Source organism: Protopterus annectens, chromosome 5.part1 (genome assembly GCF_019279795.1).
Source record: "Protopterus annectens isolate FY-2018-M chromosome 5.part1, PAN1.0, whole genome shotgun sequence".
Lineage (NCBI taxonomy): Eukaryota > Metazoa > Chordata > Ceratodontiformes > Protopteridae > Protopterus > Protopterus annectens.
In genome coordinates, this window is record NC_056736.1 from 343,356,436 (window position 1) to 343,371,377 (window position 14,942).

General features: G+C 40.6%; 1 protein-coding gene across 2 annotated transcripts in view; it reads left to right on the top strand.

Moving 5' to 3' along the window:
• PHOX2A (paired like homeobox 2A) overlaps positions 1-14,387 on the top strand; it is a 47,701-nt gene extending 33,314 nt beyond the window's left edge. For both annotated transcript variants that reach the window (XM_044073024.1, XM_044073025.1), the window contains exon 3: positions 12,930-14,387. In XM_044073024.1, the coding sequence (XP_043928959.1) occupies positions 12,930-13,358 (429 nt within the window). In that variant the 3' untranslated portion in view covers positions 13,359-14,387. The remainder of the gene's footprint in view (positions 1-12,929) is intronic.
• Positions 14,388-14,942: the final 555 nt, after the last annotated feature.

The following is a 14,942-nucleotide window of genomic DNA, read 5'->3' on the forward strand; positions in this document are numbered from 1 at the left end:
GTGTGTTTGTGTGTGTGTGTGTGTGTGTGTGTGTATGAATGTGTGTGTTGGGGTGGATCAGCAGTACACAGAAAGCATTGCAACCCTTATGTAGGTCAATGATGATGCTGTGATCGCAGACTGCATTCCTGTACTTCAGTACTTCAACCCAAAAGAATATTTCAAGACAATCACGTTTAAATGGGGAGTGTATAAGGAAGAGCACTGAGAGCTAACCAGGTACTCTGTACAATGGCATTATGTCTGAGACTGTTACAGCATCTACCGTGAGGAAAGTGAACAGGCCCACAGCTCTTGCTATTGGGACCAGCACCTTTTAATGTAATTTTAAATGATACTACATGTGATATCACACCTAATACACAGGATGGGATGGAGAGATGTATAGGACTCTGCAAACTTGGAGAAATGGTCCTAATGTATGGCTGCACAGATGTAATGCAAAGAACTACAAATCATTAATCTTCTTCTTCTTTCGGCTTTTTCCCAGTTAGGGGTCGCCACAGCAGAACTCCGGTCCGCTCATGATTGGAAGTGAATTTTACTGTGCCAAGTTTCCAGCCTGATGCCCAACCTTCAACGACGGCATGCCCATTCACGCTCGCACCTACCTGCATGTCTTTGACATCACTCGACTGCGGGGAGAACATGCAGACTCCACACAGAAGCTGAGAATCGAATGGGAGACCCTCTTGCTGTGAGGCGACAGTGCTAACCGCTGCACCACTGCAGAACATTAATAATGATGATAATACTGATGATACAAAAACAAAAAAATAAAATAAAATCTGATGAAAGACTACACATTTGGAAATAATGTAAACAAAAGGGGGAGGATAAACTGAGGTCATTATTTCATATACCTTAAATGTAACAATTTTCTTTGGTAGCACAATAGCACAGTGAGTAGCATTGCCACCTCAAAGCAAGAGGTTCTCCATTTTGTTCCTCAGCTGGGGTGCTTTCTGTGCAGAGTTTGCATTTGCTGCCTGTGTGGGTTTTTGCCAGGAACACTGATGAGTGGATGGATAGATGGATGGATGGATGGATGGATGGATGGATGGATGGATGGATGGATGGATGGTGGACTTAAATATGAGAAATTATTGGAAAAAAACAGTAAGAAAATCTGGAGAGGTGCTAGACAGAAAAGTGATGGTGTTCATGGGCACCCACAGGCAGGTGCAAGGGGATGCACTTGCACTCCCCCACGGACAAGGGCACTGAAACCATAGGGCAAGGGGGGCATGTGCTCTCCCACTTTTACAGGTGCAGGTTGGCTGGGAGGCTTCAACAATTAAAGAAAAAAAAAACTTCTTCACTCTGCTGAGCAAGTGTATACTCCTTTAAGGAGAACCATGTGTGTGTTGCATGTACGTACACCAATGCAGATGTAATTACATTCCACACTCATGTGCAGAATTTAATTTAGCAGTTCCATTAAGAATTAAGGTAGGTAAGTACGTGTGTGCATGTGTGGTCGTTTGGTTAACAGAGAAGGTAAGTGTGTGTGTGTGTGTGTGTGTGTGTGTGTGTGTGTGTGTGTGTGTGTGTGTGTGTGTGTGTGTGCATGTTTGTGTGTGTGTGTGTGTGTGCATGTCTGTGCGTAATTTAAACCCTTTCGCTTCTATATGAGAAAGTATGTGTGTATGTGTGTGTATGGAATTTAAATTAGCCGTTCTGTTTGTATGAGAGATAAAGTGCTTGTGTGTATTACTGTGTGAGAGAGTAGCCATGTGTATGGAATTTAAACTAGCCATTCATTGCTCTATGAAAGAGAAGGTGTGTGTGTGAGTGTGTGTGCGTGTGTGTGCGTGTGTGCATGTGTGTGCGTGTGTGTGCGTGTGTGTGTGTTGCTGTATAACAGAGTAGGTGGTGTATGTGTGTGCCACTGTGTGAGAACAGAGAGAAGTTAGGTGTGTGTGTATAATTTAAACCAGTGGTTCCATTCATTTCTGTATGAGAGAGAAAGTGCATTTGTGTGTGTTGTGTGAAAGAGTTGGAGTGTATGGAAATTAAACTAACCGTTAGTTGATGTATGAAAGAGAAGGTGTACGTGTGTGTGTGTGTGTGTGTGTGTGTGTGTGTGTGTGTGTGTGTGTGTGTGTGTGTGTGTGTGTGTGTGTGTGTTTAACATACCTCTCAACTGTCCAGATTAACCTCATACCTTTGGTTTATTTATCTTAAAATGTGCGTTTTTATGCCACATCAGGGAGGACTGAAGTCACGTAATAATAACATATATATGAGTTTCAGACTTCATATCCTTCAGAAAATACATGCTAACACAAATCCTGTTATTGTAGCAACGTTCTAAGTTAAAAAGAGTAATATTAAAAATATATCCCTATTTTGGGCCATTGTATCCTTATTATTTCAGGCTATGTCCAGATTTCTTGCACTTAGAGGTTAAGAGGTATGTGTACCTCTCAAATTTTGCAGGATGTCTTGATTTTTGCCTCATATTTTTAGCCTATCCCACAACATTTGTGGTGTTCTGGCAAATCACTAATGATTGAAATAAGTAAATAATGTCATATATTTGAGTTTCAGACTTCATTTCCTTCAGAAAATGCACGCTAAGACTAATGCTGTTATTCTGCGTCAAACAAAAACAACTCGAACTTGTTACCGTTTGCCATAAAAACTCAGAATATTACCGTTTTGTGTGGGAATATTATTGGTTTGCCTTTTCCTTGTTTTTACTAGTCCGAGTTGTTTTTGTTTGACGTAATGCTGTTATTCTAGCAACTTTCTAAGTCCATAAGAGCAATATTTAAAATCTGTCCCTATTTTTGGGCCTTTGTCCCCCATTATTTTAGGGTTTGTCCAAATTTCTTATGCTAAGAGGTTGAGAGGTATGGAAGTATATTATGTAATGCCCTAGTTAGGTGGATGTGCAGGTTAGTCAATTAAGTGGATTGGGCTTGACCCTGTAACTTAGTTACAGGAGACAAAGGCCTGAATCCTGTACACCAACTACCAGACTGCTGACAAAATCGTGAGTTTGAGTTTCAGTACGTTTTCAGGGAATTGAGTGTCAGTGAATTTTCAGGGGACTGTGAGTTTCAGTTAAATTTCATGGAATTGTAGGTTTCAAGGGAAGAAAGTTTACTGTTGCTCATGCTAAGTCTGTTTTCAATGTGTAACTAATTGTTTTGTTTATCAAAATGGCAGTCACTGTTCTTGCTGTAGAATTTGAAAGCAGTGTTAGTAGCATAATTGCCTTTGGTGCAGACGGCTGTGGATTGTACTCCCACACCATGTAGATGAAGTGCTGATATTGCAATGCCCTTTTGATTGTCAATTATTTGGTACATTTTAGGGGGGGGGTAGGGGTTCTGCACTCCTGAGTGTGTCCTTCCTGCTTTGTATGAGAAGCTTAGTAACTATGAACTTGCTATCGGCTTGTCAGTCATTTCCTAAAGCCAGCTTGCCAATTTTTTTAATGTAATATAGGCAATTAGTTCTTCAAGGCCATCAGGTACTGAATTTATAAATGAAACATTGAAATTTAAAGTTGTTTGCAGTAGCAACCTCTTCATTAGTTACAGATGTCTTTAATGTGGAATTATTCATAAGTTCATAGGTTCATAGATTAGTACTAGGCTGACTGCCCTTCTAGGCTATTTTAAGCCTAGCCAATTACCCCATGTGAGAATTAAACCCTGCACCTTGTGTCTGTAAGGTAAATACCTTATCCATTATGCCAACTCCCCGTCCCCTCAGATGCTTCTACTTCTGCAGAGATTGTGCTTATTGAGTGATCTTGGTGGATAGTAATGACAAAAGTCTGAGTGGCCTTTTATGGTTGAAATTTTCTGAAATAGGTAGTTTTGTCATTATTGGTTCATACATTTTGTTTCATTGCTTATTAAGAGAGTGTTTAAAACTACAAATTTAAAACATATTCTAACAAGTGGTGCTGAATTATATAAGGAATATAATTTAATACAATCAGGATGATGAATCAAAGAACACATACATGTATGCATGGCCCTAAAAATGTGTGCAAGGAACCTATGGTTTGAAAACAGCCTAAAAGTAAACTTAATCCTTCACTGGCCAGATGCATTCTTTATGAATGTGGGTTTTCATACCGTTTCAATGAATGTGAGTTTCAAGGACAGAGAAGTTTACTGCTCATGCTAACTCTATTTTCATTGTGAGAACTTATTGTTTGTTTAGCAAATGACTATCCATGTTTGTGCTATTGTATTTCAATATCTGTAATCATTGTAGAAGTAAATAAGAAAACAGTATGCACGCTGACAGGTTTGAACAGTGTTTATGGTAACTGGGGAGAAATAGCCAAGTAATGCAAAACTGGAATGGCTGGAGATGGGCTGCTGCTCTTGGGGGGGGGGGTAGGGGGTTACTGCAGGGGCTGCTCTGGAGGGGACCCAATCTATTACCCTGCCTAGGACCCCATTAGACCATGATCTGGCTCTGGTATTTTGCACTGTTATTAACTATAAACCATCTGAAGATGGAATGAAACAAGGAAGTGCCAGTTGTAAAAAAATAAGTGCTTTTGTTCCGTGTTTGGTAGGAAAGGAATGAAAACACTTATTATTTTACAACTGGCACTTCACTGTTTCATTTCCAGCTTCCGATATTTTATATTTTTCATTGTTATTTACTGTTAATTAGTAACAGTCATATTGTTGAACATGCCAGCGCAGTTCTGTGGATTGCGGACCTCAACTGAAGCGGCAGCATTCCACCCAGGTGCATTCTGGGCAGTCATTTATGAAGTAATAACAGTAAAAATAATAATGACGATGATGATGGTGATGATAAAATACGACTTAATGCAACCATGAAATTGGAATAGCTGTGACTCTGCTGCTATTCAGAAGTTAATACAGTTTCTTTCTTGCCTTGTCTTCTTTTTTTTCTCATTTTTTCATTACTGCAAGTTGGCCACAGTTTTGTTAGATTTTTAAAGTCATGCAAGAAACATTTATTTATTTAAAAGAACAATAAAAATATGGTGTGATTTTTATTGTGCTTATAAAAATGGTATTAAAGCTTCTAGCCTGAGTTTAAGCCTTCATTTAGGTTATTTATTATTTTTTAAGTTGCCCAGTTTTTGTTGCACTTCTGTTTTATTTAATTGAAAAAAAAAATGCACCAGGTTGATCTTGAAAGTGGTAAACAGCTTTTGCCCACAGTTCTTATTTAAACCTCAAAACCTCATAGCTCAGGGGATAAAACCAAAAACATAATGGGTCAGAAAAAAAGGTCAAAGTTCCAGAATCAGGGACAGATTTCAAGTATAACATTGTTCTTATATGCTTAGTTGATGGAATAACAGGTTTTGCATTAGCATGCATTTTCTGAAGGATATGAAGTCTGTCATTATTTAAATTTTGCAATCCTCATAAATTTGCCAGAAAAAGGTATGACACAAAATCAGGGACAGTCAAATGATCTCTCATCCTCTTCTGGCAAGAATCAGGGAGAAAGTGTGAAAGCTTCAAAATCATGGCCAAATTTTAAGCTTTAGTCTTGTCACCAAAGCAATGAATGAAGGTAAAACAGTTCACATCACATTACCTTGATCTGGCCAAGCATTTTAACACAATCGCCTTCTTAGGATAATAGAAAAGCTGAATAAACTGGGGATAAACTTGTACATCACTAGATGGACGGCCAACTGGCTCACAGGATGCAAGAGATAAAAATAGGGGGGGGGGCTACCTCAAGAAAGAGACCAGTCACCAATGGAGTCCCTAAGGGTTCATTGCTAAGACTTTTTCTCAGAAGTAAAAGTAAATACCAAAAGGCTTTGGCTGACTAAGTTTGAGATGACTGCAAGCTAGTAGGATTTATTGAACCTGCAAATGACTTAACCATCATGCAGGAATGTTTGTCCCAAACAGTAACTGGTGCCGGAATCATGAATTGAAATTACATTATCGTATCCTTTGTGAAGTCATCTACCCCAGGGAACTGCCAAATTGACCATACCCTTCTGAGTTGACCCAGTTGTTTGGCATTTGGTAACTTGTGTGGACAGTGACCTAACTTTTGATCAGCATGTACCCTGTGTCATAAGATAGTCTTTCTATATTGCACAACTTCTGAACAAATTGATTGCAGCTAGATCTAGAGATGCTACTATCTCCATTTATGAAGTCCTCATTAGGTCAATCATTTTGTATAATTCCCATTTTGGCATTTCTCTATCCAGACACATGCAACAACTGGAATGCCCACAGAGATGCCTTACTAAAAAGATACAAGTCCCAAACAATAGGTGTTGCATGGACCACCTCAGAGCCTTATCACTATACTTGGTATCCTACAGAGTGCTAAGAGGTGACCTGCGTCTAGCATACAAGGTATCCTCCGACCCAATACTGATGGACCTAGTGAACATCAGCAACAGAATGGTGTGGAGAGATGGGTATATATCACAGAGGATACCACTGTTCCAGAACAGACTCTCTATTCAAGTAAAACAAAGCTCATCCCTGTCCATATTCAAATGCAACTTGGATCTAATGATGGGTAATATAAAATGCACACCAGAATTGCCCCTTGTGCCACTAATGGATAGAGGCAGTTCCTAAATGCTGCATCTCTTACATGGGTCCCATCAAATTATCTATGGTGTGATGACAGTTATTCTCACTAGGGCTAATATACAATTATCGGCCATAGGATGGGTAAGGCCAATCAAGAAATGTTAACCAAAAGGGAAATTGGCTAAGCTTAAAATGACCTCCAAGTGAACCTATATTGAGGTACTAAACAGTTTAAAAAAAACTGCCCTTTTTAGATCACTGACTGCCCCTCTCATCCTCAACTCCCTCAGCCTTCAACAGCGTCCAGCACCTCTGCCCCTGGATTTTGACTTCAGAAAAAATGTATGCGACATAATACCATCTCAATAATCAATACATGTTTTAAATCACTATTCTTTGCTCAATTATTGATGTTAAATATTATAGGTTCATAGGTTCATATTAGTACTAGGCTAACTGCCCTTGTGGGACATTTTAAGCCTAACCAGGTACCCCATGTGAGAATCAAACTCTGCACCTTGTGTCTACACCTTGACTACTATGCCAACCTTCCAACCTCCAACAAACATTAAGGCAGAGTTTAGCAGGCAGTTACCATGGTTAAATATCCTTTCTGGATTGTGCATCTTTAAAGTCTAGAAAATGATTCCTGTCATCCTCATTAGCAAGGGTGTAGAAAGGGAATGGTGTTTGGCTGCATGAGTGACTTTTTTGGAATATCCTTCACACCCTGTGCAAAAGGTGTAGTTTCAGTGCTACTACAATGCTGTTAGCAACCCTGGGTTCCTACCGCATTAAAGGGCACCTGGGGCTGTAGCCAAACAGAAGTGACCCTGTGTGCTCCCCTACTACTGGAGGAGGGTATGTGGAAATTGTTTTCCAAGTAAGGTGGCTGCCTGACCCCTTTCAGCAAAGGAGTTAAAGGTGCGAATTATATCTTTTCTCTATTTGCAGTATGTGCTGTGGAACAGCAGACCTGTCATTTTTGCATGGTCTTAATGCTGCTTGTTCACGTTGGGCAATTGGAATGTTTGCAAGCCCGCTTTCCTCTTACTTAGTCAATCATGATGTAATATTATGAGTGTGTACGATGATGCTTCTATCAAATGACAAAGTGTGTGGCAACTGTTTACTGTCAGTGATTAATTATTAGTTGTTCAGAAGGCGGAATACTTTACTTTAACTTGTCTATATTGTTGAATATGTAGGGCATGTGATGGCAGACAATGAGGACAAAAGAAAATTTTTTTAAACACCTGTCTCACTTCAGTGATTCTGATCAACAGATTAGTAAGAAAGCAAGGTATGAGCAGAATGAGCTAACTGAATTGGCTGGGTCTGTTAACTTACAATGTTCAGTTTTTGTTTTTTAAAAATCACAGTTAACCAGAAACTTTATAATTTTTACATGAATGAGTTCTTATTTCATAATGAGGTCTTATTTCATAACATTTTATATATCCACAGAGATGCTGTCAGTTTCTGTACTACAGTGTGGAATACAACAGGAGAGCTTGGTCATCCACACGTAAACATGTATACCCTGGAGCTCTGACCTCTGGGTTTACATCCCCCCTGCAAAAAATCTTGCAGGTGTCCATGATGGTGTCATAGTAAAAAGCATGTCATCATTGTACACAGATAATATATGTCACCCCATTCTGAGTAGTCAGTGAAGGTTGACAGGACATATCTCGAGAAAGACTTAAACATGCCTGAAACTGTCCGACATTTGAACAGGTTAAGAGCTATGAAAAATTCAACTGTATAAGAACAAATGGCACATTTCCAACATAAAGGCTTTTTTATGTCATTTTTACTCTCAGTGCCTGCTGGCCATCAAGCCTCTTCAGTTCTTCCACTTGCCTATTCATTCCACATCATGCCTTTCTTCCCCTATGCTGGGGCCAGTCAGAAGCAAAATGGCCGTCATTCAGGCAGCCATGATAAATGGATGTTTTTATCCCTGCCTTCAGATTCTGCATCAGAAACTTAATGTCTCAAAGGATAATGGACACTTCTCTACATGGTGTCATTGGTGCCTACAGAGTATCACCATACCTCTCATTGGGAGGGCATATCCTCCCCATTCTTGCACTGTTTTTATGCTGAACTGGTGTCAGTTAATCACTCTCACCCTCCCTTCCTGGACCTTAACTGAACTGGGGTCATCTGGGTTTCTGTCAGGGCCTTAGCCCTCTGTGCCATGGAGCTAACTATAAACAACTTGGATATGGTATGGCTAGCACAGTTAAAATAGTAGAGTTTGACAACACAAGGAAAAAGAAACTAAGGGTAATGCTGCTCAACGCCAGAAGTCTAAACCTCAAGATGCACGCACTCAAAGCTCTCCTCAGTATGGAGAATATCGATATCTGTGCAACAACAGAAACCTGGTTCAAGGCTCCCGAGAGCACCCCAGCACTACCAGGCTATACCTCATACCATGCTTTTCGGCCCCAAAACTCGGACCGAACCACAAGAGGAGGGGGAGTATCCATATTCATCAAAGATACCCATACCTCCAGGCTAGTGGCACTGCACGAAGCATCTGAGACCATCTATGTGCAACTAACAGTGGGCAAAACTGCCTTCCAGTTTGTAGCCTGCTACAGACCACCCTCCCAAACTCAGGAACCCCACTTGGCTTTCCTGAAGACACTGGAAAATATGAAGGTCTCTCCAAACACCATTATATTGGGTGACTTTAACTACCCAAACATAGACTGGGAGCACTACTCAAGCCCCAACACCCTAGCCCAACGGTTCCTAGAATTTATAAACTCAAATGCTATGGAACAACTGGTCACCACTCCCACAAGAGGGAAAAACATATTGGACCTGATCATCACCAACATGGGGAATCTATGTTCCATACCAGAGGTATACCCCTCATTGGTGAGATCTGACCATAAATGAATCACTATGGACATCCATATCCCGTCCCCACCCCCAGCAAAGGAAACTACGGTCAAAAACTTCTCAAAAGCAAACTTCCCACTTCTCAAAACCAAGGTGGAATCCTTCAAAGCCCCAGGGCCAGTGGAAAATACGGCCCAAACTGCAGAATCCTTTACAAACGCATTCTATGGATACCTACAGGAATGCATGGATCGTGCTATCCCAAATAAAACCAAGACACCCTCCTCCAAAGGCAGGAGACCTGTCTGGTGGACCCCAGCCATAAATAAGCTGTACAACAGAAGGAGGAAGCTACTACATGATAGAGCAAAATCCCTGAAAGGGAAGGCAACTCTGATCAGTACTAGCAAGAAACTACGATCCCTCATAAAATCATCTAAGGCTAGCTTTGAAAGAAAAATTGCACAAGACGCTAAAGATAATCACAAGGCTTTCTTTAGTTATGTCAGAAACCTGGGTGGAAACTCCCAGATATGCTCTGAGTTAGTGCAAAATGACAAAAAATACACTGAACCCACAGACATTGCCAACATCCTGGCAGACAGGTTCAGTGCAAACGTCCCCCCCCCCCCCCAAATGAGCAAATGACTATCCCAACAGTGTAGCCTCCCTGACATCACAGATGCACAGGTGAGAGCTGCCCTCTCCAAAGCAAAAAACACAGCATCAACGGGACAGGACGGTGTCCCAGGCTGCGTTTTACATGAGCTCCTAGAAGAACTGAACCCTCACTTAAAATCACTGTTCAGTCTCAGCCTTACAACAGGATATGTACCCAAAGAATGGCATACAGCAACAGTGGACCCACTCCATAAAGGTGGTGCCACAACGGACCCCAGAAACTATCGCCCTATAAGCCTAACTAACCTGGTCTGCAAAGCTATGGAGCGTATCATCATGGAACTCATAAACAAAAACATTGGGAACCTCCAAACACTGGATCCTACCCAATTCGGCTTTGTTAAGGGCAGATCTTGCCTCTTGAACCTGATCAATTTCTTTGAAACAGTCACCAAGGCCATAGACGAAGGGAAGGTAGTCCACACAGCCTACCTTGACCTTGCAAAAGCCATCGACACAATACCCCACTCGGGCATCATAAATAAGCTCACCAGCTTAAATATCAACCCCTATGTCACAAGATGGGTTGCAAACTGGCTTAGGGATAGAACCCACATGGTCAGAATTGCAGGTGCCATGTCAGACTCTAAACCAGTTACAAGTGGCGTCCCACAAGGCTCAGTCCTGGGACCTCTCTTGTTCGGTATATATTTCTCTGAGGTACAGGCTAACACAGGAGGACTATGGCCGACAACGTTTGCAGATAACTGCAAACTGGGGGCCATAATCGACTTGCCGGCTGACACAAACATCCTCCAAAAAGGTCTCACAGAGATGGATAACTGGTGCCAGAGCCATGGCCTAAAGCTAAATGCCAAAAAGTGCATAGTCATCCCCTTTGGGAAAAACAAAGTGCCCACAAATTACCACATAGGTGGTAATCCATTAAGTATGGAAGAAGTAATTAGGGATTTGGGGACCCAAGTAGATTGCAATCTCTCCTTTGACAATCACATTGCCAAAGTGGTTAGAAAGACATTCTATATAGCCCACCTTATCATGAAGGGGTTCACATCTAGATCAAGAGAGGTCATTGTGCCCCTCTACTCATCACTCATCAGGCCCATAATTGAATACAATGCCCCATTTGGGATGTACCTTACCCGACACCTGCTACAACTAGAAAGACCCCAAAAGTACCTCACCAAGAGGATCAAGGGACTCAAACAGATGCCCTACGCAGTTAGGCTAAAGAAACTCCAGCTCTACTCAGTTGCTTACTGCCTACTCGGAGGCAATCTGTGCCTGACGTATAAAGCCATGTCCAACCCAGAATTATTGGACATGCTCCACCTCAAGAAATCCAAATCCATCAGAACTACATGCTCCAGTGACTTAAACCTCAGCACAGAAATAAATAGAACATGCTGGAGGGACAGATTCATATCCCAGAGGCTCCCCTCACTCTGGAACAAAATCCCAATCCATGTCAGACAGAGCCCTTCAATGACCCTCTTCAAGAAAAATCTTGACGTTTGGATGGGAGATCGTAAATTTACCCCTGGGATCTCTTCTGTGTCACTGCTAGACAGAGGCATGGTAAACTAACCTTAAATGGGCTATCTTCTGTGACCTACTATACAGAGGCACAGTCAATTAATCTAAGAAGGGTGGCGAAAGCCAAACACACTCTGGCTAGGCTTGTAAATGCCCTAGGGCAGATAGCCTAGTATCAAACTATGAACCTATGAAAGAACTGTGACTGCATTTAACAGCTTTTCATAAGAGATGTTACAGTTAAAATGATAAGGCAATTGAAAATGTTATGGAGCAGGCATAAGATTATCTCAATTATAAGAAGAGGAACTAAAATGTACATTAGCCTTGCAACAGTTTGGTGGACAGGCTGGGCTTTATTGTTTTTATCTATCATCTCATTTTAAGGTTTTCATATCTGACAGGATCAGAGTATATATGTAAAAGGTACTGCTTTAAAGTTATTGGGGATTAACAAATGAGGGCACTCAGAATTAACCAGGAAGCATGAATTTTAAGGTCCCCCCAAAGTGAAGGTGACGGAGGAAGTTAATTGCAGTAACTTTAATGGGGTGGTAGTTTAACTGAGAATGATAATTCTGTATGACCCTGTGTTTGAAATGGAATCAGAATGGCACTGAGTACCTTACAGTAGAAACAGAGGGAGCAGTCCAAATGACTTCATTCTGTAAACATTGTCTTATACTTGAATGCAACCAGCAGACCAATGCAAATAACAAAGATCGCTCTTATTCAGTTAGACTGCAGTGTTGCTGTAACATTATTCTTTAAATATCGGGTAAGGCAATGTATAATGGGACAGCAATTCTAACTTCTGATTAGTTGAGTATAACAAACAATCAAAGAAAGTCTGAGCTACCCTCTTATTTCTGTATATAATAAACACAAGAGATGTGAATCTGCAGTCTACTTCAATGTAATAACTCCTGTTTTCCCTCAGACACATTTTGACATACAGAAATAAATTCTGGCTTTAAAAAATGTTTTTAATTTCATGGCAAAAACAGCTATGATGTTTCAGATCTTCTTTGTAATGACTTGACTGGGGAATAATTGACATGTTGACCTTTTGCCATGAGGTTCATTGCTGCTCAGTCCAGTAATAACTTCATAAACCGCAATCACAAGTTTTCGCTATCTGCTCTTTTCTATCACATATAATAGCAAATCCAACAAGATGTGCGTTCCTGGAACTATGGTAAAATAAATTAAACCATCCGCACATTAATGTAATATTATTTTTAATTCATTATATTGGTATAACCCATACATTCTTGTATTTTGTCTCTGTGTAATTTTCTGCTTCAGTAAGGAGTCTTTAATTTACTTTTTTCTGCTTTCGTCTTTCATTAGGTATGGTTTCAAAACAGACGTGCCAAATTTCGAAAGCAAGAAAGAGCTGCTAATGCAAAGAGTGGTGGCAGTGGTAATTCATCTGGGAAAAAAAATGATGCCAGATCCTCTTCTGAAGATGATGAGTCAAAGGAGTCCAACTGCAGCCCAACCCCTGACAGCACTGCTTCTCTACCCATGGCAAGCAGCCTGAACAGCCCCGGGGGCAGCCTAAGCCCTAGTCCTGTAAGTGTAGGTGGCATCGGAAATAATATGGCATCACAAGTTTTAAAAGCTCCTGCCTGGCCTGGGGTAACCACTAGCACTGCCCCCAACACAGCTGATATCTTAAAGGCATGGCAACCAACTGATGCTATGCCTGGACCATTTGCTGGAGTTCTTTCTTCCTTTCACAGAAAACCGAACGCACTCAAGACAAATTTGTTTTAAGAAATGGGAAGCGTAAGCCGACCTTGTTTTGACTTATTGGTAGTGCTGCCATTTGTGGAACTGGCCTTTAGAATTTCTTTTTCTTGGAGGAGATAGAGGTCTAAAGCAAAAATGACTTTTCATGGATTTCATAATAAAAGACAATGACTGGATTGAATCATTTGTTAGTTTGGATGAATATTTGTTAATAAACTGAAAGCAAAGTCCAAATTAATAAAAAAAGATCCACAGTGCCAGAGCTACAGAAGACAGTGAAACTTTGCTTCTTCCATTGCTCTCTAATTGTATTTAAGTGCAGAGCATCCAGAATGTTCTATTGGTCACAAGTCAACGGTGGGTAAAGTACTCAGTGTCACCAACACAGTGATGTCTGCCTTGATATCCTATGATCTCGTCTACTCAGAAAAAAACAATGCATCTCAACTACATGGGTAACTCTTGCCACAGGGTAATATATAATCCTTGGTAGCTTAAATCCTTGTTGTACACCTGGACACTGAATTCCTGCAGAAAATCATAGTGAAAAATTCTCTGAATTAAATAAAGCAGGAAAAACTTTACCCTGTCCCCAACAGAATGACACTTCACGTTACACTGTATTTCTAATGTGTCCTGTGGTCATACAGAGTACTCTACCTGAGTCCATACTGGACTCTGGAAATGCAGTCTTAGTACTAATCAAAAACACACACACAATATTTAGAGTTTACCTTTTGTCATATTTAACATGGAAATATTTTACCATCTGCATGTTTCTTGACTCAACAGATGCAAAGCTTTACAGTTTGCTACTGTTACCTCTAAGTAATTTGTATCCCCAAAAGATTTGCCATCCTTTATAACAACTTTGTATTGTATTGTAACCAAAAGATTTACCAACCCTTATAACAATTTTGTACTGCATTATACAATACTATTTCTTACTCCTGGCAACATCCTCATATTATTACTTATATTCAGCTCCAACACTGAGACAGAAACTTTGAGGGCAATTTTAGTGGTGCTAAAAGTGTGTGTGTGTGTGTGTGTGTGTGTGTGTGTGTGTGTGTGTGTGTGTGTGTGTGTGTGTGTGTGTGTGTGTGTGTGTGCATGTGTCTGTGTGTATATGTTGGTAGAGGGGGTTATAAGGGTTCCATCCTATAGCCCACTGCTAAGTTTTTGCAGATTGCACATCATTGCATCTGACCTGATGATCAGAGGTGAACTTTAAAGCGACACCCCCTACAGGCACCTACCTGAAGGTACGAAAACAGGTATGCTCCATGTCACACTACCAACAGGGAGAATGCGATGCCTGCAGTTGTATATGGTATTCCGTATAGTTGCTTTTAAAAATGACTTTGGTTTAACTATTTTCTTGTGACCCCACATTCACTAATCAAAAATAACATAAAAGAAACCAGAACATTGTGAATAATAGAGGAGTGGTGAAGTTATACAAAAACATTAATGTGTACACAGAGGAGAAGGTTAATACAAGGTAAAAAGTATGGTCTTTAATCTTTTGGCCTTATCATTCACTGATCTTTGAAAACAAATCCCCTGTGTTGTGTAAATAGCATTTTTAAAATCAATATGTGCTAT